At 45.0% G+C, this 25,399-nt stretch overlaps 1 protein-coding gene across 1 annotated transcript in view; it reads right to left on the bottom strand.

Moving 5' to 3' along the window:
• The window catches only part of LOC123368247 (protein AHNAK2-like), a 60,851-nt gene extending 44,024 nt beyond the window's left edge, over positions 1-16,827 (bottom strand). The window contains exon 1 of the mRNA XM_045012870.1: positions 16,786-16,827. Coding sequence (XP_044868805.1) covers positions 16,786-16,807 — 22 coding nt within the window. The 5' untranslated portion in view covers positions 16,808-16,827. The remainder of the gene's footprint in view (positions 1-16,785) is intronic.
• Positions 16,828-25,399: the final 8,572 nt, after the last annotated feature.

The raw sequence follows: 25,399 nt of genomic DNA, 5'->3' as shown, positions 1-25,399 counted from the left end.
CCTGTTAGTTTTTCCTCTTCCCCGTGGGATATTTTGCTTGAAAGAGAAACCAGGAAAACTTCCTGCTTACCATGGGCATCCTTCCCATTTTCATTAGTGGTGCTGGTGGCTATGCACTGATATGAGCCTATGACATTCCAGTATAAACTTCCCCAAAATTCTGGGCTGTTTGGATACACATTTGGGTTGGGGGGTGTCTTGGTTGGTCAGTTCCCCCTCCTGAAGCAGTCAGCAATCTCAGCTGTTAGGGAAACATCTTTCTAGTTTCACTTGCTGAAGGTAAAATGTATTGGGGGGGGGGAAACAATAAATGGCTTTTCCTGATAAAACTACAATGAGCTGTAAGGCCCGTATGCTTGCCTGGCTTTCATGTGGTACATATATGCCTGAAACTGAATGCCCACAGGTTAATCGAATGCTGTAATATGCATCTCTAGGAAAGGTCTGGAAAATGTCTGCCCAGAACTGCGAGACTCATTTTCAGTAGAGATTTCCTAGAACATGCCGTGTACTCTATGACTGGAGAATAGAATCTTTTTTTAAAAAGGCAGGGGTAGGAAAAGTGATTATTAATGACCTTCAGAACAAAAGTGGGGACCAGAAGCGGGGCCAGGCGCAGGGCTGGAGCAGAGCAGGGGGCAGAGTGGGGCTAGATGGTGCTCCCTTCCCAGCCTCAGGCCCTGCCACGCCCCCGGGCATTCCTCCGTGCCCCAGTTTGGGGACCAGTGGATTGGACTGACCCCTGGAGCCTCTTTTATTATTAATAATTAATTATTTATTACCAACTCACCTAGGACACCCAGTCAGGACCCCTTTGTGCTAGGTGCTTTTAACAGACCAAAAAGACAGTTCCTATCCCAAAGAACGTAAGGCTTATAAAACATTTTCTTTCGGCTTAACCAACTATCAGAGAAAGATGAGGGATAGAAACGTGGAAGTCAAAGCGGGATGAATATTCACACTATGCTAAGTACAGGATCTAACGAACCACAGGTGGAAAGGGAGGTGGATGATTTTATTAATGATTGTGTTTTAATTGATATGCCCTCTTCACAGAGAAAATCTCCAGAAAAGGCATATTGCTCACGAAAAGAACCATCATTTGCAATGGGAAGCAGGGATTTAACAAGCTCACTCAGGAACGAGCTGTTTTCTGGCACAGTGGCACATCTATACTGTACTTTGGAAGATAAACTTAACAGACTTAGAGGACATTTTGGAGCATGAGAATTAACGTTCTCAAGCTGGGCTATACACAGGCTTTCTCAGTGTCATATTTTAAACAAGGACAGTATGCTAGTGGGGTTTCTTCCAACCCCTTTTTTTCTTTATTGTCAAAATGAAGTTTCCCAGGTCCTGGGTTAATGTGTTTCATCAAACTATCTCTAGAACAACAATTCCTCATCACTTGGCTGAGGAACACTGCAGCATGATTACACTTTCTCTCCTGCTCTCTATAGAAAATGCAGTTTGGTGGGGCTCACAAAAACTCTTGTGTTTGCCAGGATGAAATCTCTATTATTAATAGAACATTTTCAGGCTAACACCCAAAACTAAAGTTGTTTTCCAGAGGTAATGTAGCTTTTGGCAACAAGTCCTCCAGCAAAAGTTTATTAAGGGAATATCTCCACATTTGCAGGACCCTCAGCAGGATATAACCAACGAGTGAAGAGTGATATCCCAAGAGACATAAAAACCACCCAGTAATAGTAAGTCTTTGAATATATCCCTTCTGGTTCTTCCCCTTCTCCATTGGTTTGAATACAGCTGGGAGTGGCAGGAGGGAGAAGTATACTCTTATGGCAAAGGCCCTGGCCTGAGATTCAAGAAACTTTATCCTGGGTCAGTCTAGCCAATGTTTTCGGTGTTTTTAATGGCCCTGTCTCATTAATGCTAGGCCTTGTTCTGATTTCTGCTTTGTCCTGAATAATTTCCCTGGATAAATGGGCTCCTGTGCTCTAGTGTTTTTTTGGTTTGGACATACAGGAATTTTCTATGACATTGCTCAGTCTTGTTATGTGGTAGGATTAGGGTGACCAGCTGTCCCGATTTTATAGGGACAGTCCTAATATTTGGGGCTTTTTCTTATATAGGTGCCTCTTACCCTCCACAGTCTGTCCTGATTTTGCATACTTGCTATCTGGCCACCCTAGATAGGATGGGATGTTGATATGTGTCTTCCTTTCTGTATGAATTCTCTTGGTGTTTTATAGTATGCCATAGTTATAGTGATGACCACAAGGATGTCAGGATGATCTTCTAATGAGTCAAGTTACCATCAGTTATGGTAACTTCTTTTTAAAATTATGACGCTCCCATTCTCACGCCTTCACTGCCAGCATGAAAGCACTTTTATATTTGTTTCAAGTTTCAAATCATATGTCACATCTTATGACTGGTCCAAAATTCATTGCCAAAATTTGGAAGGCCAGAAATGGGTTACAGGCTTGCCTCCCAAACAAGGCATATGGTAAAAATGTTCAGAATCAGTCTCACCATAGATGATACTCAAGAGACAGCTCTTGTGAGGGCAGACCTGGGAGATGGCTCATTTCTTACAGGAAATCAAGCCTGTGTCAACTAGAACAATATAAAATTAACATGTCCCACGTTAAATGGATTAAATATTGGCTAACTGATGGGTCTCAAAATGTAACTGTAAATGGAGAATTGTCATTGAGCAGGTCTGTTTCCAGTAGAGGCCCTGCAGGAATCGGTTCTTGGCCCTACGCTATTTAAGATCTTTATAAATGACTTAGAAGAAAATTTAAAATCATCACTCATAAAGTTTGCAGATGACACAAAAATTGGGGGAGTGGTAAATAATGAAAAGGACAGGTCTCTGATTTAAAGCAATCTAGATTGCTTAATAAACTAGGTGCAAGCAAACAATATGCATTTTAATACAGCTAGATATAAATGTATACATCTGGGAACAAAGAATATAGCCCGGGCTTCCAGGATGGGGGACTCTCTTCTGGGAAACAGTGACTCTGAAAAAGATTTAGGAGTCGTAGTGAACATGAGCTCCCAGTGTGGCCAAAAGAGCTAATGCAGTTTTGGGATGCATAACCATGGGATCTCAAGCAGCACTGAAGAATGTGTTTTACTCTGTAATTGGCACTGGTGTGCTCGCTGCTGGAACGCTGTGCCCAGTTCTGGTGCCCATAATTCAAGAAGGATGTGGTTAAATTGGAGAGGGTTTAGAGAAGAGCCAGGAGAATTATTAAAGGATTAGAAAACCTGCCTTTAGTAAGACACTCAAGGAGTTCAATCTAGTTAGTTTAACAAGGAGAAGGTTACGGGGTGACTTGATTACAGTCTGTAAGTACCTACATGGGGAACAAATATTTGATAAAGGGCTCTTCAATCTCGCAGAGAAAAAGTATAACTGGATCCAGTGGCTGGAAGTTGAAGCTAGACAAATTCAGACTGGAAATAAGGCGTAAATTTTAATGGTGAGAGCAATTAATCATTGGAACAATTTACAAAGGGTCATGGTGGATTCTCCAACACTGACAATTCTTAAATCAAGATGTGGAGGTTTTTCTAAAAGATCTGCTCTAGGAATTATTTTGGGGAAGTTTTATGGCCTGTGCTATACAGGAGATCAGACTAGATGATCACAACTGTCCTTCTGGCCTTGGAATCTATGCCTGTGATGGGGTATCCACCTCCACCCACAAGGCAGAGTAAGGTTAATTAACTTGATTGGCTGCAACTGAGGGAGAGCCAGGGCTTGAAAGACTGATGGAAGATGAAGCTCAGCTGAGCAGGTGAAGGCTGGGCTGGTATAAAGCCAGAAGTTGGCAGCAGAAAGGGGTGACAGGGAAGTAGTCTGCAGCCACTCCCTGGAAGAAGGAGATGTGTCCAGGGCTATGGTGTTAGGTAGTCTGCAGTTATTCCCTGGGAGGAGGGAGTCTGGGCTGATAAACCCGGGCGAGGCCAGAAGATAAAACCAGAGAAGTAGGAAGGAGTCCAGGGAAATAGCAACTAGGTCAGGGCATAAGCAGACTGCAGTTGCTGGACATAGGACTGGAACCTGGAGTGCAGGGCAGGCCTGGGATCCCCTACCAGCTGCTGGAGAAGTGGCACAGACTGGGCAGTGGAGCCAAAGACTGCCTGGGACAGTTGGCTGATAGGACTTTGATACCCTGGAAGGGAGGATTATACTGACCTGGCTGGATGACTGAGTCACAAAGAAGGAGTACACCAAGTCCTAGAGAGAGAGTGAGACCATGGGGCGAGGAAAGGGATATGGCATCTGAGTGGAGCTAATCATCAGGCGTGGCCACAAGGAGGTGCCCCAGCGGTGAGTGGAAGCCTGTGGCAATGTCCCATTGAGATTTTTGTATTTTAAGCAGGCCCTCAGGGGCTTGTGTATGATCTTAGTGTCTCACCAGGCTTGGGAATTTTGGAATTACAAGGGAGTTACAACTTGTCACAACAACTGACTGTCTATTGTTTTGGTTAATTAAATTGCAGCCTTTTTTCCATAATAAACTGACTCTCATTAAGCTAATCCTTGATCTGTATCACAAACCAGTCTATCCAGGTAAAACCGAGTCTCTGGCTTTCCTTCACAATGTAGTGGAATAATTCCCTAATATACTGCCTTCTAGATAGCTGTGAATTCAGCATTATGCCTCTAAAAAGGCAGGCAGTGAGTATCTAATGTGAAATAAGATCCCTCAAGCTTAAGCATGTTATCTATACTGCATTGTTTTGCATCTCCAACCCACTGAGCCAAAGAACCAAGTGTTTTCTACAGTAGATTTCCTGTTTCACTGTCAAAGCTCAGCCTGGTTCCAATTTAAATATTGATCGAATAAAAAATGAATGTATTGCTTGAGGCGTACTAGACTGGCAGCCCTGGAGACTTTAGTTCTCTGTCTAACCAGAGAACAGGTACAGCATGAGCATGGCTGTAAACTTCTACTGTCCTCCTAATGTAATTCAGCATCGACCTGAAGAGGCGACAAGGTAATGCAACTCATTCTTATCCTCCCTATGGCCATAAAACCAAACCAAACAAACTCCCCTCTCACGCCCCCTTCCCCCCCCCCCAGTTAATACCAGTTCTAATGGTGTTTGCTGTGGTGTGGACATTTGTCCAGTAGGAATAATGCTGACAGCATCAATTCATATTGCATATAAAACCAAATTTAGCACATATGGACTTTACATCACCTCCACTCATAACTCTGGATTTGAACATATTAGTCAGGTGATGTTACTTTGCACACCCTTGTGGTATCCAGGAACATTCCCTTTCAAAACAGGAATGAAATCAAAACATTGTAGCTTTTGCACAACCATTTATAAAGACTCAAATATCTGCCCTTGGAAACTGCTTTGCTATTTGAGGAAAGCAACTTGTTTTGATGTTAAACATTACAAAAGAAAAGACTTGTAACTTAAGTTACTCCATTTAAGAGCAATAATGAAAGTCTGAGTGTGGGGGGAAATGCAACAGAAATTTTCTATGGGAAAATATTTTATATCACAGACGTTATTAGTTTCCTAAATTTAGTTAGATAAAAATCTTTTCTGCCAAGACACCGTGGCTGTAGCAACATAATATTTGGCACAGAACACTTTGCTTTATTTGTATCCACTTCAGTGGGGAGGAAAGTCTTTTAAATTCAGAAAGTTTCTGGAAACTGTAAACTCTGGGTTCACAAAAGGGAATCTGGATTTCCAGATTAATCTAGATACAGCCAGATTCATCCCTGGTGCTATTCCACTGACTTAAACAAAACTGAAGTTTGATTGGGTTGACCTGAAGGGGGACAGATTTGCAAGTAGTCAGAACCCCCAGTTGACACCAGATCTTCAAAAAACCTCAGCTAGTAGTTAGGCACCTAAATAAGAACCAGATTGTCAAAAAAGCAGACCACTCAAAACACTGATCTCTTCTGAAAAATCTTGACTGTTTATTTTGGTTCCTAAATGGGAGCTGATCTCTTTTGAAAATCTGGCCTAGTTACACCGGGGGTAAATTTGATCCAGTATGTTTTAACCATGCAAGGATGCAGTTTGAAAAACTACTCTTTATGTATTTGTTAAATAATCATAATCTGTTTTCTGAGCTTGCAGTTACATTGCTGGAAATTAGATAATTATCTTCAAGTGATTAGAAAGTACATTTAAGATCATAAGATCATGGCTGTTACAGAGGGACAGACAGTGCTGGAGCTTGAAGATCACAAATTTAATTGATGAGTTTATTGTAGTTTTTGCAAAGTCCATGTGAACCATTGTGCGGGTATTGTAAATAATTTAATGTTCTTCACCCTGCACCTCTCCCTCCTCGCTCCCTGGAAGCAGTGTCAGCGCCATCAATCCAGCATGGCTGGGGCACCCAAAAATAACAAACCAATGTTCACACACAACACAACGGAGAAAAATGCGGTTTAGTTAAGGAATCAGATTTCAGTTGTATGTTTCACAAGGGTTATTATAAACAATAGTGAAAAAATTTTTATAGCTTTAAAAATTATCTCCTTGATAGTGTCTTGGGTTTCCTTTTAAGTCTCATATAGTAGAGAACATAAATTGCACTGTGCTTTCTAGCTCCAGCATGAATGAACTGAGAGGGGTGGAGTTGTTTCAAAAATCTAAGAAACATTGTGTCTTGCCTTGCATTACTAATCCTAACCCTGATGCATAATAGAACTGCTTTGTACGTCTGGAACTATTAAGTAGAAAATAATGGCATCTTTATCTAAATGCATAGCTGTCTTTTTATCATGTAGCTTGGCATGGAGAACTATTCACATGTAAAGGTTAAACATATTTTGTGAATTAAAATAAATTCAGAGAGCGTTCTTCCTGGAGCTACATAGTTAACATTTTCTTCACAAAAAAAAAGTAGTGCCATGTTCAGAGGTAATATATACAAAAGCTGTGATGATTTGGGGAATCTACATACAATTTATGAATTCTGGTTCTGCTATTAGGGCTGTAGCATGTTTCTCCCAGACCAGGCAGCGGTGGCTCCAGGCACCAGCACTCCAAGCGCGTGCCTGGGGCAGGAAGCCACGGAGGGTGCCCTGTTGGTCCCTGCGAGGGCGGCAGTCAGGCAGCCTTCAGTGGCGCGCCTGCGGGAGGTCCGCCGGTCCCGTGGATTCGGCAGCAATTCGGCGGTGGGTACGCTGAAGCTGCGGGACCGGCGGACCTCCCGCAGGCAAGCCGCCAAAGGCTGCCTGACTGCTGTGCTTGGGGCAGCAAAAAAGCTAGAGCCACCCCCTGAGACCAGGGACAATGGAGAGCCGTTAACCTGAATGGCTCCCATTCAGATGGAAGCACCTTAGGACAACAGGGTGGCTGAAACTAGGAGAACTAGTTTTCTCCAGCTTCTCTGAAGGAGGTTGGGGTTGGGAGCAGAAAAGAGGAAACAAAGAAACCAGGGTTAGTGGTAGGACGCTATAAATAGGACCCTATCAAATTCATGGTCCATTTTTGTAAATTTCATGGTCATAGCATTTTAAAAATCTTGAATTTCATGGTTTCAGATATTTAAATCTTAAATTTCACGGTGGTGTAACAAAACATGAATTTGTATTTAAAAGCAGCAAAATATAAACATGCAAAGCCCTTAAGACTCAGCGTTTCTCAAACTGGGGTCCTGACCCAAAAGGGGGGTTTACAAGGCTATAGTGTGTGTGTGTGGGGGGGGTGTCATGGTGCCACCCTTACTTCTGTGCTGCTTTCAGAGCTGGGCAGCTGGAGAGCAGCAACTACAGGCTGGGTGCCTAGCTCTGAAAGCAGTGCTGCTGCCAGCAGCAGCACAGAAGTAAGGATGGCAATATCGTGCCCCTTCCACCCCCACAATAACCTTGAGACCCCTCCTTTTGGGTCAGGACCCCCAGTTTAAGAAATGCTGTGTACTTGTGTATACTTTTATCCTATATTATCGGGTATTTTTATAGTATAGGATAAAAGTGCACGAAAAACCAGATTTCATGGTCCGTGATGCATTTTTTATGGCCAGGAATTTGGTAGGGTCCTACTTATAAGCACAGAGAGACACTCAGAATCAAAAAATGAAGGTTGGGGCAAGTGGGAGGAACAAAGAGGCATATTTTTTTGTAGCAGAGGAACTTTTCTGACCGAGGAATCGATTCCGCCCAGCGTAAGACCAAACAAAGCTGAGCCGGAAAAGAAAGAGAGGGAGACTCCCTGATTCAGAGAAGCCATGAGCTGAAGGAGTGGGTATCTGGACACTTTAGAGTAGTGGTTCGCAAACTAGGGCCGCCGCTTGTTCAGGAAAAGCCCCTGGCGGGCCGGGCCGGTTCGTTTACCTGCCGTGTCCACAGGTTTGTCCGACTGTGGCTCCCCCTGGCTGTGATTAGCCACTCCAGGCCAATGGGGGCTGCAGGAAGTGGCACAGGCTGAGGGACATGCTGGCTGCCTTTCCTGCAGCCCCCATTGGCCTGGAGCGGCAAACCGTGGCCAGTGGGAGCTGCGTTCGGCCAAACCAGCGGACGTGGCAGGCAAACGAACCAGCCCAGCCCGCCAGGGGCTTTTCCTGAACAAGTGGTGGCCCTAGTTTGAGAACCACTGCTGTAGAGAACTCTGCCTTAATCCCAACAAATTCTCCAAAGTGGTAAGGAAACTGAGGCAGGGAAATATATGCAGACATTTCTCAGTTTGCCTGAATCTACATCTTTTTTGTGCTGTCTAATGTAAAGAGTAATTGTTTTAGATTCCCTTTTTTGCAAACCCCTTGGGTTATGTGCTTCGATTATCACATGTCCTTGACGAGTTAAGTGGTAAATTAGCGCATCTACAAGGTTGGTGCTCTGGGAGAGGGTGTGCATGAGCCCCTGTGGTGTCTTCTGGGGCTCAGCACTCGTCCTGGGAGCCTAGGGCAGCTGGACTGCGAGGTCCCATTTCCCTGAAGGGGTAACAGACAGAGAGCCTGTGCCCAGGGAGTGTGTAAGAAAGCTCAAAGAAAGAGAGTGCTGGAGCCTACCCAGCCTCAGGCCTGGTCTACACTAAAAAGTTAGGTCAACCCAGCTATGTCGCTCAGGGTGTGCCCTGAACAATGTAAGTAAGCCGACCTAACCTGTGGTATAGAGAGGAAGAATTTTTCCATCGACCTAGCTACCACCTCTCAGTGAACCTCTCCTGTTGGCGTTCATAGTGTCTATACTGAAGTGCTACAGCAGTGAAGCTGTGCCACTGTAGTGTTTTAAGTGTAGACAAGCCCTCAGGCAGCTTAAAGCACAGGGGCCCGGGGTGTTGGGACCCAAACACAACCTCCTGGTGGGCAGGGGGAGCTCAACCAGGAGCGTAAATTAGACTCCTTGTCCTGACTCTGATCTCATTGTAAATCAGGATTGACTCCACTGAAGTCAATGGAGTCACATCAATGGAAAACCAATGTAAGTGAAAGGAGAATCTGACCCACTTAGACTCCCTTAGACCTATTTAACAGTGTGTGGGCTGGAGCCTCCACTACCTTGCACCGTATGTAGTCATTTACCCCTGTTCAAAACAGATTTACACCCACTGTGCACAGTTGTAATGACTACACTTCATGGCAAGGCAGTGGAAAATCAGGTCCCTTGAGCGGAAGAGTGGGTAATATACACACCAAGGAACTGTAAAATGTAGGTTATAGGAGAGGGTGGCCTACTTTAACGTATGCCTTCTTCCACCCTGCCTTACTTCCTGGTTTCAAGGAGGCATGATCAGCAAGCATGCAAACACAGCCCCAGCCCCAGCTTCCTGTTCATTAACTGCAGTGAACGGTTCCTTTCTAGAGCGAGGCACACGCTGGTCCCTCACCAAGGAACAGCCACATGCACTAGAGGTCCTGACTGCCAGCCTGCAGTGATGGCAAGAGGTCTGACACTGCTCCCCAAGCCTTGCGGAGCCATTGCAAGTCACAGAAAGATTGCTGCACATATTACCCTGCAGTATTGCACAACAGCACTGATGGAGGGGAACAACGGGCCATCCTGAAGTCAGCCTTGAGCTGCTCCCTTAAGGAAGTAGAGGAAGAGCAGTCTCCGGGTGGGGATGAGGAAGAGAATGGTAGTGAGATGTTTCCAGTGGAGATAGAGAGGTACTGATACCATTTTACAAGGCACTGATTATAAAACCTCAGCTGGAATACTGGGTAGGATTCTAGTCACCCACGTTCAAGCAAGATGAATTCAGACTGGAACAGGTGCAGAGCCCAGCTACTAGGATGAGCAAAGGGATGGAGAGCCTATCTTCTGAGAGGGGGCGAAGAGTTTGGCTTGTTCAGCCTTGCAAAACAATGGCTGAGAGGGGAGCTGATTGCTCTCTAGAAACACATCAGGGAATTAAACACCAGAGAGGAAGAAGAGCTCCGGAAGCTAACAGACTATGCTGGCACAAGAACAAATGGATATAAACTGGCCATGAGTAAATTTTAGGCTGGAAATTAGGTTTCTTATCAGAGGAGCATGATTCTGGAACAGCCTCCTAATAGGAATAGTGAGGGCAAGAAACCTAACTGGTTTTAATATGGAGCCTGCTAAGTTTGTGAAAGGTGTTATATGGAAGGGTTGCCTGCGATAGCAGGGGATTGGACTTAGTGACTGAAGAGATCCCTTTCAGGCCTATGTTTCTATTTTCTTATGTTCTTAGGACTGCAAAAGCAGACTGTACGTAATCCTACAGAAACTGCTATCCCGCCTTTAGGATGACACAACTGGAGCTAAATCCTAGTGAGCCAAATGTTCCAGGCTTCCTGCCCAGAGGCAGCAGATAAGAATCAATGCGTCTCTTCTCAGTTCCCATTTTTAAAAACCATTGGGCATTAGATATTATGGAAATAATAAAAACAAACAAAGAAACAGGGTAAAAAATGCTTGGTAAAATAAGAAGGCCTGATCCCACAAGCATTTACTGCCAGGCATAATGCTCAGTACAGTGAAAAGCCTCATTGATTTCCATGGGACTACTTCCAATATTAAGCACTAGGTCCAGTAGCAAGTGTTTGCAAGACTAGGCTCCCGGTCAATAAAACAACAACAAAAGCCAAAAAAGGATGATTGCACCATGTAACTTGATATTGTCCAATCTGTTTTTCATAAGGAGGAAAAAATTGTCTGAAATATGAACCCTTGTTGCATTTTTAGACACAGCAGTTTTAGGATTCCTACTTCAACTGTGATTTTAATAGCATTTTAACATCTGTACCAATAATTAAAATGTTATTGTGTATTGTATGCTTTGGTCCAGATTCAAGTGTCACTCCAGATTTATGCCAGTGTCACTGAGAATAAAATTTGGCCCTTCATCTTTAAAGCACATTTGAAACATTACCTAATCATCATCTGACTATGGTATATACCCATTTTACTTATGGGGAAACTGAGACCCAGTGACCTGATATTCAGAAAAGCTGAACTCCTACTGCCTTCAGTGAAAGTGGCAAGTGCTCAGCACTCCTAATATCAAATCAAAAGGGGCAGGTTGTGAAAAGGGCTCAGGGACAGATTTTCAAGTGCTTTATACACACACTAACTGACTTCCACAAGGAATGAGAACGGAGCTGGGACTAGCAATCAGGATTTCCTGATTCTCATTCTTGAGCTCAGGACACACTGATCTAACAGCGCGGCCTTGTGATGTATTTCAATGGATTCAGTTTGAGAAAAGAGTTAATTACTTCTGAAACTTGTTTTTGGCCATGATAATTTGATAGATTCTCTATTCTGAATGGCTGATCTCTTAGAAGTAGAGTGACCAGATGTCCTGTTTTTAAAGGGACAGTCCCGTATTTAAGCCCTCCTGCAGGCGTCCCAACTGTTTCTTAAAAACAGGCACATTGTCCCATATTTTCTGTCTCCCTCCATCAGTACTGGCGGGTCCTGCTGCCGACTGGATCCCTGCTTGCCAGCTGCCCAGCAGTGATTGGAGGTGGGGGAGGTCCAGCGGCCAATGATGGGAGTGGGTTTGCAAAGCTGGTGGCGGGGTGAAGATGCAGCACGCGGGGCCGGACACTCCTCTGCTGGTCATCAGCACAGCGCCTTCTGCGTGCCAGCTCTCAGCCGCCAGGGCCTTGCCCCCCAGTCCTGTTTCTGGCTACGCAGTGTGAGCTGCAGTGACTGGTGAGTGCGGGCAGGTGCCAGGCAGCGGCCAGTTCCGTGTCGTCTCTGCTGCCCACCCATCCACCCTTTACGTGCTCCGCCTCGCGCTGTCCTCTCCCTGCTTTGCCCCTTCACCTCCCAGCCCTGCTGCTCCTCCATAGCCACACTGGTAGGGCACGTCCCGCTCCCAGCGCTGTGAGGAGAACCAGCCCCTGGTTGAAGCACTCAGCTCACTAACAGCCTGGCCGGCAGGCTCCTTCCTTCCCCCCTGACTCTAGTTGGGCTGGCCAGGAGGGGCCAAGCCCTGCATGTCTCAAAACCTTGCACAGAGCTGGCATGAGGAAGCCTCTCTACCCCTCAGATGAGCTCGAGTGGTGGTGGGGCGGGGGGAAGGGATTTCCAGGCTGTTCACGCCCCGAACCTGCAGGCTACACAGCAGCCCCCTGGGTCCTCTTCACCCCCGCTTACCACCCCTCCACCATGGGTCCTGCCCCCAGGGAGGAGGGGGGGCTGCTCTGTCCCCTCGCACCCACCCTCCCCTGCTGAGCCATTCTCTGTCCGGGTTCGCTGAAGCCCCTGCAGTCAGGTTCCTTGGGCCCTGGTGCACAATGCAGCCTTGGGGCCTAACCCCTTCCTGCCCATGCTGTAGCTGGGAGACAGGAAGCAGTGGGCTATGTCGGTGGCCAGCAGCAGCCTGGAGGTGTTAGCTGCCTTTTGACACTGTGCGAGTGTGCGGGCAGGAAGGGATAAGCTGCTTCCAGCCGTGGTGGGGGGGTATGAGGGGTGGGAGGGTGTGCGCACACAGAAGAGAGAAGCTCTGCAGAGACATGGGCCAGGTCATCCCTTATCCCCTCGTCCTCCCCTGGAGCTGGAAGTAGCTCCTGTCCTTTCCCTCCCGCACAGTGCGGAAAGGCTGCTGCTGGCCACATTCTGGTATGAACCCTGGCAGAAATCTGGGGAGGAGGAGCATGTGACCCTGTGTACTTCCCGCCCCCTCCCCCTGTCAGGAAGACGTGACCCTAGGTACTGGGAGAGGCGGGTCCATCCCGGAGGCCCAGCCAGGTATGGAGAGCAGAGATTGCTGGGTTGGGTGGGCCAGTCACCTTCCCCCGCCCCGAGTGAGAGAGGTGTACATGTGTGTGTCACCTCTCCCTTTGTGTGTGTGTGGGGGGGGGGGGGAGCTAGGGTGTGTGTGTCACTCCTCCCTGTGTGGACCCTAAATCCTTAAAGATGAGAAGGTAAATAAAAAGAATCCAGCTATGCAGTATTTCTTTTTAAGGGAGGCTCAGTCAACTTGATGTTGATTTGAATGTTTGTACTTCATAGTTCTGATTGTTTGCCATTGAACTCGCTTGAATATGAGTAATTTTACCAGTTGTCCAGTATTCCGCATAGAGAAATATGGTCACCTTACTTAGAAGTGGGCCTTCCTACAGGCTTCACGTGTGTGTATATGCACACCATGCATTGCACATGCACAACACCTACACACGTGCTTGAAAAACGTTGACACCTGTGTGCACACTTTGAATAGTCTACTGCAGCTGCAAGTGGGCTCAATGAGTTTTATAAGTGCAAAGTCTAACACAAGGGAACCCGTAGCTGTTAAGCTGTTGAAATTCCATGCAGAGATGTTTTCCCCAGGTGGATGCATGCACACTTTTGCAACCACGTGTACGAAGGGAGCAGTCTGAAAATGTGCCCTTCCGGCTTCTAGTTAACATGAGAATCTCCCTGCTGAACAGTTCCAGCCCAAGGATGCTGGAAGATACATTTGACATGCACGTGTTTCTTATTAAGTGAAGCTGTCAGAAAAAGGGAAAGGTTTAGATTCCAGAAGTGGTGGAGCTAAAGAGAAGACAAATGGTTGGGCTGCAGCATTACCAGAGAGAGAGAGTCTCTAGCTAAGTCATGCTGCCCCTGCAGCTCATCATTCCTCACTGCTCACTGTAAGGCTGCAGATACTCCTTTCCAAGCATGTCTGCAGTGAGATTAAACCACAGATTGCAAACCACTTTCTTTTATACCTAATCCCTGCGCTGCAGTCAAATTAGGGAGGAGAATACAGCAAAGAAGCAGGATTAATTTCACTCGGTATGCCTCTCTTGTTGTTCCATGAACATAGGGCCATATTCTGTTACAATGGTGTAAATTCAGACCAACTCCACTGACTTCAGTATAACAGGGTTGAATTTACATGGGTATAACAGCAGAATTTGGCCTGTGATCTTTAAATTACAGCATCAATTAAAACCCCTTTAATTTCACTGTAGTATGTTTTTGCAGATTTTCTTTAAGGTTTTTACTCAAAAAGCATAGACAGCCCCACGAGGGTGCTGTTGTGTGGCAACGGAGTACCACATAAATTAAGCAAACTCTGGGTAATATCTCTAAAAATATGTGTTTATAGCTCCCTGCCAGTTTCTGACTAATGCTTTTGTTTGTTGCTATAGCGAACCACACATGAATCTGATAGCCAAAAGCATTCTTATGACTAACCTTCGCTCTCTGGGGACTGAAAAATGGAATTACAAAACAATCTGAGGAGACTGTGGGAGGAAACACCTTTTTTGGCACAGGAGCCACCAACATTAAAAAGAAGAATATCGAGAGTGGAAAACATAAGAAATGGGAACTGTGCGGCTGGGTTGGCTTTAACCTACAGTGATCCAAACAGAGCCTCTGTCTAAAATGAAACATAGAAAGTTGTCTTATTTGTGCAGGGAGCAGTACTGGGAGCTCTCACCAGACGTTACGGGATGGATCCAAAGCCTTTGGAACTCAATGGCCTCTTGGGATCAGAGCCCAAGGCATTCACAGCCTGCTCACTCAAAATCCTTTTAGCTGATTCAATGACACATAAGCCAATGGTTTGAATTTTCTCAGTTTCTATTATTGTTTGTATTTTGGTAGCATTGAGAAACCTCTACCAAGATCAGAGTCCCATTGTGCTAGGCACTGTACAAACACAAAGTGAAAGAGAGTCTCTGCCCCAAAGAGCTTACAGTCTAAATGGGCAAGGCACACGACGGGAGAGGAAACGGTGCTGATGTGACTTGCTTAACACAGCAGATCAGTGGGAGAGTCAGGGACAGAAACCCCCTCTTCCCCCCCACATGTTGCCTCAGGAAGACGCAGCCCCAGGTACTGGGAGAGGCGGGTCCGTCCCGTAGGCCCAGCCAGGTATGGAGGGCAGAGATTGCTGGGTTGGGTGTGTCAGTCACCACCACCACCCCCAGGTGAGGGAGGTGTACGTGTCACTGTCCAGGTCACTGGACCAGGCTACCCAGCTTTTTTTGTTTAAAGAAAGAATTTTCTACCTACAGGAAGAAGTTTCCTATCTAAAGAAAAGTTCGAGCCATTTCTAAAATAGAATAACTTAATCTATATTCTGCCAGACCAGATTTATGTTGTTGTTGCTTCATTATTTATTTTAAATAACCCTTTTCTTCCAGGCTGTACAAATGTCAGGGTAAGGTATTATTGTCTATAGGAAAAATCAACATTTTCTATTGATATTAGATATCTGACCACAGCCTGCATGCTGCCTCTTTGTCCAGAATTTTTCCATTATCAAAACTACTTTCAAAGGGTTTCATCATTTGGTGGAGTCCTCAGTGGAAAATTATCTGAGCTCCATGTATAGCTCTGTTGAGAGAGATTCCAACAGAGTCTGATTCCAAGCGGCCATTGACTTTCCTATAGACATTAGGAAGTATCTGTTTTTTGACTAGTGAACACAAGATAAATGACTGGGATACAGGGTACTGCTATAATTTGAAATGCACATGTCATGGGACTTATATGGTAGCTGCTGATCATTTAATTACATAGCACCAAATCCTCAACTACCAAGATTTCGTTGTGTCAAGCAAAGCTTCACTGGACTCCTGTGAAACTGATATTATGACATGTTAAATACTAAGGGGACGCTACATGATCATTTCCATCCTGTACCCAGTGATAACTATTGAATTTGTTTAAAGCTAGCTTTTGAATCAGTTTAACTTTAAATATTTTCACAAAAGATCAAGTACTTTGTCACTTAACTCTTCACTGAATTCATTTAGAGGTAGGGCCCTACCAAATTCACGGTCCATTTTGGTAAATGTCACGGTCACAGCATTTTTTAAAATCTTGAATCTCATGGTTTCAGATATTTAAATCATAAATTTCACAGTGTTGTAACTGTGGGGGGTCCCAACCCAAAAGAGATTGGGGGGTTGCAAGGCTACCCTTGGGTAGTGTAGGAGGCTTCACGGTATTGCCACCCTTACTTCAGCACTGCCTTCAGAGCTGGGCGGCCGAGAGTGGCAGCTGCTGGCCGGGCACTCAGCTCTGAAGACAGCATTGCCACCAGCAGCAGCACAGAAGTAAGAGTGGCAATACCATACTTCTGCGCTACTGCTGGTGGCGGCACTGCCTTCTGAGCTAGGGGCTTGGCCAGCAGCCACCACTCTCCAGCTGCCCAGCTCTGAAGGCAGCACAGAAGTAAGGATGATAATACCACGGCCCCCCTACAATAGCCAGATTTCACGGTCTGTGACACTTTTTTCACGGCCAAGAATTTGGTAGGGCCCTATTTATAGGGCAACTAACATGAGGCATCTGAGCCAGGTACAAAATAAAGACCAAACACAAATAGCTATAAGGCAATGGTCAGTCAAATTGTGGACTGTCGCTCACTATAGGACTCTGGAGCACTTACTGGTGGTCTGTGGAGAGGTCATAGGAGGTCATAGGATGCTGGCTCCATCTCTCTGCTTTCAGCTGCTTCTACAGATGCCCAGGCTTTTCATTAAATGTCTGAAAAGATGCCTGCCTAGCTGGCTCCATGCTGTGGACAAGAATCTGAAAGCACCTGCAGGTACTGAAGCCACCAACGTAACAATTAAAAATAGCTCAATATCTAACGTTATTTATTTATCCACGTCAATAACTGCTATGGATGATGGAGGGATGCCATGTGATCTGGGCTAGGAGGGGAGATGGTCTATGCAATCAAAAATGGGGGCAGAGGTGGTCCGCAAAACAAACTCTTGTTCCGTCCTGGAGAGTAAAGCGCAAGCAACTAGCCTAACATCACTATTATGATTATTGTTCCTTAGATCTTATATGGCACGTCTCATCCATCGCTCTCAAAGGGCTTTATAAAGGAAGATAGTGATACTTATCTCTGTTCTACAGTGATGGAAACTGAGGCAGCGCAGTGAAGTGATTAGCACAAAGTTTCACAAGAAATCAGTGGCAGAGCCAAGGCTAGAACCCAACTGTGTTGGAGCTCAGGGCTAGCTCTACAGGACTACCCTACCTCCCTCAGCTAACGGGGGAAAGGAAATGCTTCATATTTACTCTTCCACGTCTTCCCTGCTCTCCCTTTGTCAATAGAAACTGAACCAACCAAGCCTGGAAAATGCAATTGTTTCCAACACTGGCAAAGAAGTCAGTTTGCATTTTTATTGAATCCAGCCCTAAAAGAGAGCTAGGAAACGATTTCTTTGCCAGCTATAGCAAGAGTCCTTTAATTTTATATATACATATATATTTACTCAGGGAACGTGCTATATAACAGAGATTAATTATTGTTTGAATAAATGCATTGTTTTCAATATAGAATTTCAATATTGAAAACAATGTATTTACTCAAATAATAATTAATATCTGTTACATAGCATGTTCCCAGTGTAGATCACAAAGCACTTTACATAGGAGGTCAGTATCATTATCCCCATCTTAGAGATGGGGAAACTGAGGCACGGGCAAGGGAGTGATTTGCCCAAGGTCAGCCAGTAGTAGAGCCAAGCATAGAACCTGGGTAATCCGAGTTCCAACACAGTGCTTGGTCCAGCTGACCACTCTGCCTCCATTATTATTAAAACATTCTTGTGGCAATTTGATGTGTTTGTGCAGCTCCTAGTACGCAGGAGCCCTGGAATATGATGAGGGCCCCTCGGTGCGACAGTAGTAATAACAATAACTGATTGATCTAGCTCCCTTTCTTTCAAATCCTACTGGATCAAGATTTGGTAAGTATGCACTAGAATTTATTATATACAATAATAAAAAATCTTCAATGCATTTGTGTTGTACTGGCAGGGGAGGTGGGCCGCAGCAGTGGGGCACTGGCACTGACCTCAGTGAGTTGTTCTCCTTAAAAACTGATGGTCCGATCTGTGTTAATTTCACATCCCTTTAAAATACAATATAAGACACAGTATCTGTATAGGGAGTCACTCTCACAGCCTTCCCAGGAGCTACGGATGTTTATTTCTATTTCTATTGAGACGTGTTGGTATCTACTGCTTCTTCAGCTCCCCTGTATATTCCTGTCTGGGTAAGCCTGGATATCTGGGTGATCATCAGCTAGGGTATTCCATTACTTGCCTCCCTTTTTTCCTTTCAGGGCAAATACCACTCCATTTTTACTGCCAGTCACTATAAGAATCAAGAAATGCTGGACAGGCAGGTTTTGTGGTGCTGCTGCTGTAACTTCATTGCCTGTAGCTCTGGCAAGAGGATATTTCAGAGGAGCTGGTCAGTAATTAAAAGGGCAGATGCAGGTAACAGGTATTTTATCACCCCCCACCTATATGCTGGTGTAAACAAAAACACTTTGACATTGAAAGCTGTAGATTACGTATATGCTTCCTTTACAAAAATCCTGCACTCGTAATTTCTCTTGAACAGAGAAGTCAGTGTTGCAAAGGTAGCCCTCTGGTCTGACATTCTGTGCTTCTCTGTGACAGCAGACTGTGAGCCCCACGTGTAGCAGGAACAGGACACTGGCACTGATGTCTGCTGCGTGGCTCTGAGAGGAGAAACTTGCCCTGAGGGATTTACTGAATAAGTGCAGCGGTCGCTTTGTCCCAAGCAGCAGGAGCCTAGGAGGACTAGAAATCACGGAGAGTTCTTGGAAGCCCCACAGATAGTAAAACAAACCCAACACCTCCAGAAAAGATTTTTTTCTGCTAAAACTCTATTCGTGTGTGTTTTTTTTTAATCTCACCCTCCCCTCCTCCACCTTCACCCATTTGTCTGTTTTATCCACCTTTCTGGTACTTGGACAGTAAGTTCTTTGGGGGCAGAGACTGTCTTGTTACATGCCTGTACAGCACCTAACAGCATGAAAGCCTTGATCCTTGTTTGTGGCTCTGAGAGGTGCCATCATAATACAAATAATCAGTAGAAAGATGTAATCGGAGTAAGACTATAAGCAATCTGACTGTTGCATTTCTGTAAACAATAACTAGCTTGAGAGACCCCAGATTTGACTCCGCCTTCCTCACAGGGACATTTTCAAACTTAGATTTTTATCCCTTGGAAGAGACTTTTTGTCCTTCCTTCAAAAATAGGGCTACAGTCATAGTTCAGCGGACAGAGCACTGGAGTGGGAGTTAGCAGACCTGAATTCTAGTCTTGGCTCTGCCCCTAGCCTGCACAGTAGCCTTGGGTAGGTTATGTGCCTGCTCTGTGCCTCAGTTTCCCTATCTGTAAAATACGATACTGACCTAATTTGTAAAGCGCTTTGAGATCGGCTGATGAAAAGCGCTAGGTCAGAGATAGGTGGTAGTATTAGCACAAAGGCAGGCTCTCCTAGTACCAGCTCATGATGCCAGGTTCCCTTCTTTGTGAACTTGGTGTGCTTGAAACTGACCAGACTCAGATGTGTCTCCAAGCAAGCCAGTGCACCAAAATCTGATCACTGTCTGTCTCCAGCTTCCTCAGAAGAACCGAGTCAGCACAGCCTGCTTGTTGTTGGCATGTCAGCCATCCCAGATGCTGGGCTGTTATGGCCATTTGTAGCCCAGTTTTGGAAGGAACAGTGGTTTTTTCACTATTATACATTTTAAAAGAGAAAAATGTGGGGGAGTCAAGTTTTGATTGATTTGGTGGCACATAACACCTGTTTTGCTCTCACTTTGCACTGGGTAAATTACCCTGCAAGGTGCAGGGCTGTGGAGAATCAGACCCATTGTGTATATCTCTGGGAGCATGCAGTGGGGCGTCGCAGTTCTGTATCCACCCTATTCCGAGGCTGTGCTTTAAAGCATCAATACAGCTGTCAGCTGGTGTTTTAAAGCACATGAATTTACTTGCAGTTCCCCACCACAGGGGTGCTGGTAAGAGATAGAGCTTTGATTCCTTGTCCCAGTCATATGGCTTGGTCAGCGTTACACAAGGGACCACGCACCCGTCATGTGGCAGGGATCAGTATCTGCAGGCTCCAGTGATAACTGTTACAGCTGCTATTAAACAAAAAATCAATGAGAGAATTACGTTGCTTCTTATTGGTCATGTGTCCGTACATATGGTCTATAAACCTCAAAGGCTCTCTGATCACATGGCCACCTCTGAACACAGTTCCTTCTGCAATGGCTTGGCTGACTGCTGAGGTGGCTCCATTGTCCATAGACTGCTGCTTGCAGGCTTTTCCGGTGTCACTGACTGGGATGCTGTCTGCATTCTCTCCGTCCCCAAGAGAGAACAGAGTTATCTTTGGCTGGGTTTAGATGTTTTCTGTTCTCGTAGGAGTGCTCCTCAAAGTAGTTATGACACGTGACCTTGGTGTGCATGAGATAGCTGCTCCCTTGGCAGGGTGCCAGATGCTTCTCTGTTTGAAAGCGAACATGCTTGCCAACTTTCAATGGGTGTAACTATTTGGCATTCTTACTGCAAAGCTTCTTCTCTTCTGGTTTCCTGGCATGCTCTTCTGTATCCAGGGTTAGCTGTCTTTGACTCAGGAGTTCTGTGTGCAGAACTTGGTGGATTGGGCCCATAATAAGCTTCTTTTCAGATGTTGCATGAGTTTGAAATTTCCTTTCAAGAGCATTGTCAGAACTGAAAAAATTGAACGTCTTCCCCCCTCACCCCGAAAACACCTTGCCTATCTAATTTAATGTATTTCAGAGGCATCTAATCTTATCATCTAATCCTGTTATCTATGAGATTTCTGCATCACACATTTGCATACAGAGTGAATTCCTACTGTTGGGAACACAGCTGAAAGTACATCTGCCACCCAGCGTCCCTCACTGCTGCTGCTTGATGCTTTGCTGTGAAATTATTTCCCATGCCGTTTGTGGCCCACCCTTTAGCAGAAAGGAGTGTTTTGTTTTTTTTAATTGGTAGCTGTGTACATTGTGGCATTCACGTTTAAACTGCAGGAGTGCCCAAGAGATTTATCTAAGTTGGGGCATCGTTGTGCTAGACACTGCGCAGAGTAGAGTAAATGATAGTACCTACTCGCTACTGCATCTGTCATCAGCCACACTTGGTAGCAACTGCTATGGTAAATGTTATAGATCGTAAAGCCAGAAGGAATCATTGTGATCATCATCTAGTGTGACCACCTGCATAACAAAGGCCGTAGAACTTCCCCAGAATTAATTTTCTGCTTCAGGTCCAACAGCTGTGCTTGAACTACAGTATAGCTTTTAGAAAAGCATCCAGTCTTGATTTAAAGATTACTAGTGTTGGAGAATCCACCACAACCCTTATTAAGTTGTTTCAGTGGTTAAATACCCAAAACCAATGTCAGTACTTCTCCTTAGAATTCAGTCTGAGGAACCTACAAATCACTGCTATTCTACAACCATCTGTGCCGCTGTCCTGCCTCCCCTTCCTATATTTACATTTCACCTTTATTATTTCCATTATATGGTATTTTATATTCTAACATTCCCTGTATAACAGGACCTTCTACTAAGAATACCCTGTGAATGCCCACACTCCCATCCATACTGTGCTCCTCATTGGCGACGGTATGGAAATGTTGCTCTGGTCTTCTGCAGGAGTCCTGTGGACTAAAATGGACTTGTGCAGCTGTGTAGTAGGCAATTCTGCTGACTCGGGATTAGTAGTCCTAGGTGGGGAGGAGGAGAGAAAGGAGGCAGAGAGCTCCTTTGCAAACAAAAGGCTTGGCATGCCCAGTGGTACTTGTTGGAAATAACTGGCTACTACAGAGTCACTTTCTGCAGTAACCTCCTCTTACAAGAGTCGCATCGTTAGTAGCTGCATACAGTAGAGTTTCTATTTACTTTCCTAAAAACAAATCAGTATATGCAGGAGATTACACGCATCCTGAAACTAATCTGCAAGCGCTAGGCTTCCTTTTGTGGCTTTCTGGTTTTCTTTTGGATAAACAGGGTTTACATATTTGGCCAATAAAACATACAATTTACCAATTGATTTGTAACTGGTGTCGTAACATTTGAGATGTCTGATTTCCTTGCATCAGCCAATACAATTATACCAATCAGCTTCTCTTAAAATGCTAAAGAGAGACAGTTTTTAAAAGTGAAGGTGGATCACTCCCAAGTTAACTTTATCCAATCCATTTCATTCATAAATTCCTGCCAGACTGACTGAAGCAGTTGTTAAATCCACTATGGATATACAATCCAAATACGGATCTAGTTTAACACTGCTTTACTAAGCAATATCACTACATTTATGCATTGCACGATTGTTCCATGCAATGTTTCCATCCAGTTCTCTACAAATCACCAAAGTAACTGAAATCTCCCTCTATGAATATTTTGTGTGAAATATTTCTAAAAAACATCTTGTTTTCGACTGCTTACCATATTATAATAGTTAATTAATGGTCATATTATGCCCCGGTGCAATAGTTCATTAAGAGTTTAATAATGACATATCACCACTCACTAACCACTCTTATTTTTTCTAGCAATGAATAGCTGTAAATATGAAACCTGATTATAAAAAGTTAGGCTCACAATTGCACACTGCTACCACAACTGTGTAAATAGCCATGTAATTACTCAGTTTGCCAGCACAATGTGGGTGGAGTAACTGCTTACTTTAGTTAGGCACAGAATTGTATGCACATTTTGCTGCACAATTACATGCCTCATTTCCCCCCGCCCCCCCCCAATCAGTCCCATAATGTGCAAGAAGTCAACTTTAACTAGTGATAGGAGACACAGGACAGATCAAATAATAATCAACTCAAACTTTCACCTAAAACATGAACCACACCAAAACCTGACCTTGTCTGAGCTTTGAAAATGTTGGGAAATGTTTAATGACATTTTTGCATGCTTCTCTAATCTGCCTACAGCTGATATTAGAAGCAGACATAGTACAGGAAAGGCTCAGCTAGAACCAGGAAATGTTTGCCATCTCATGAGAGAGCTGGTTCTTTTGAAATTTCTGGACTGATTTTTTTTTCTGACCTTGGACTTTCTAATAAACTCGGGTACATTTCACATAAAAAGATTTTTGGATGCTTATCTGAACTAAATCGACACGTCAAACCTTTTTGAGGTTCACTTTCAACTAGTTTTAACCACGTTTGTTGGATAGAAGCAGTACTTAAAAATGATTAACTACTACTTATAATTCACTTTTCATCTTCAGAATGCTGTACAGCTATTAATTAAATAGTCCTCACAGGATTTCAGTTCTTGCACATGTACTTTGAGGATTCGCTTTAGTCTAAGACTCATATTCTTCACCACAGCCCTCCAAATAATTTTGGTGGGGCTGGATGGCTGGAGCAGCATGAGGTCAAGACATGGCAGGGGTAAGAAAAGACTGGGCATCTGGACACTGGTGGAATGGTAAAGAATTTTAGATCAGCACTGGCTTAGGGTGAAAGGTTTGGGAGCAGGGGATTTAGTAGGAGATTGGTCCTGCTTTGAGCAGGGGGTTGGCCTTGATGACCTCCTGAGGTCCCTTCCAACCCTGATATTCTATGATTCTATGACAGTTGGAAAACGAGCATGCGAGAGGTCCAAGGAGAGTCTTAAGGAGAAGCTGAATGAGGCTGCCTTTCCAGGACTAGGGCAGAACCACAGGGGTAGGTAGTGGACGGGAAAATGGGTGGCTGGACTAGCTGAATATGTCAGATTTCTGGAATTGTGACTGCAGCTTGCAAGGTGCTCTGGTACAGCAGGTAATGCTGATGGCCATGGGAACTGTCATTACTTCATTAAGCTAATTTAGGCAGGGGGAGGTGGCCGGATTGCCTGGGTTCTGGTACTGAATAAGGAGAGAAAAAAGTTTAGCAGATCCCAAACTTTGGAGTCTCTACTAGAACCACAATCAGCAGGCACCTCAGAGGATTCACCTCTCAACAGGAGGGTCCTTAGCTCTCAGCACGCGGAGCAAGGATGAAGGCAAAAGCTAGGTAAAGCTGTACTTTAAAACCAGATAGCTGCAGTGAAGACATGGCTGTTACAGGTACCTTGTTTGTATATTAAAGTTACAGCCTAATGCTGTTAAGTTAAGTGGAGGGTGTATTTATTCTGCTGTGTGGACAGCAGACTGGATATTTACTATCCTCTTGGACCATTTTCTAATGGCGAATGTTTTTCAGCTGGCTTGGCAGTGATATTAATCTGATTACTTTTATTTGCAGTTGGGCAAAAAAGTAACTTTCTGCAGAGACCGAGGAGTCTTTACTTGGCAGATGAAGCTGATCCCTTTGATGCCGCTACTGTGTCATGTGTTTGTGTTTCTGCTCTCTTAAGTTTGGCTTGCAATCATGCGCTGTCACCGTGGGCCTGAGCCTGTTCTGCTAACCGTCAATGGGAGTTTCACCACTGGGAGCAAGATAAGGCCCTGCACATGTTACATCCTTTATTGCTTCTGCGTATTAACCAATCTGGATTATTTTCAGCAACCATTAAAGCCATCATTTTCCCTCTTTGCCCCACCACTGTGGATCAGATTGTGAATGACCCCTCGGTCACTGCTTGTTCTCGGACAATCAAGTGTCGATTCCCTTGACTGCCACAAGAAGGCACTGTCCTTCAGTGACTTTATTTACCCACCTACAGCCTTCGGGGGGTACAGCTACATTTGAGCTGGGAGGGGTGATCCCCAGCTCACGTAGACATCCCCAAGCTAGCACAGAAAACCAGTGCGTCCACGGCAGCTGTGCAGGCTAGCCGCCCCCAATCCAATCCCATCTCACCCACAGGGTATGTACTTCGCTGGCTGGCCTGAGCAGCCACCCGAGCTGCCACAGACACGCTATTTTTAGGTGCTAGCTTGAGCACAGCTAGTTCAGGTACGTCCAGGGGAGCTGGGCCCTGCCCCTGCCGGCTCCAACGGAGACGTACCCTTTTTTGAAACAGGAAGGTCATTAAGAAGGATGTAGCACATGGAGGGCCCCATCCTTTCCCTTGCTTCCACCACTCGAGGCAGTAAAGCCCTGCCTTACAATATCTGGAGGATGAAGTGTGCCTGGCTACTGAGTGGTCTTAGGTACCCTCCCCTCTCACACCTTTACTCTTCCCGTGCAGGGGCCAGGCACTGCTGCCGTTCACAGGAGGGATCCTTCTCCTCACTTG

This window comes from Mauremys mutica, chromosome 4 (assembly GCF_020497125.1).
Source record: "Mauremys mutica isolate MM-2020 ecotype Southern chromosome 4, ASM2049712v1, whole genome shotgun sequence".
Taxonomy (NCBI): domain Eukaryota; kingdom Metazoa; phylum Chordata; order Testudines; family Geoemydidae; genus Mauremys; species Mauremys mutica.
The sequence above is the reverse complement of the archived record's forward strand: the minus strand, read 5'-3'. Positions and strand labels throughout refer to the sequence as shown.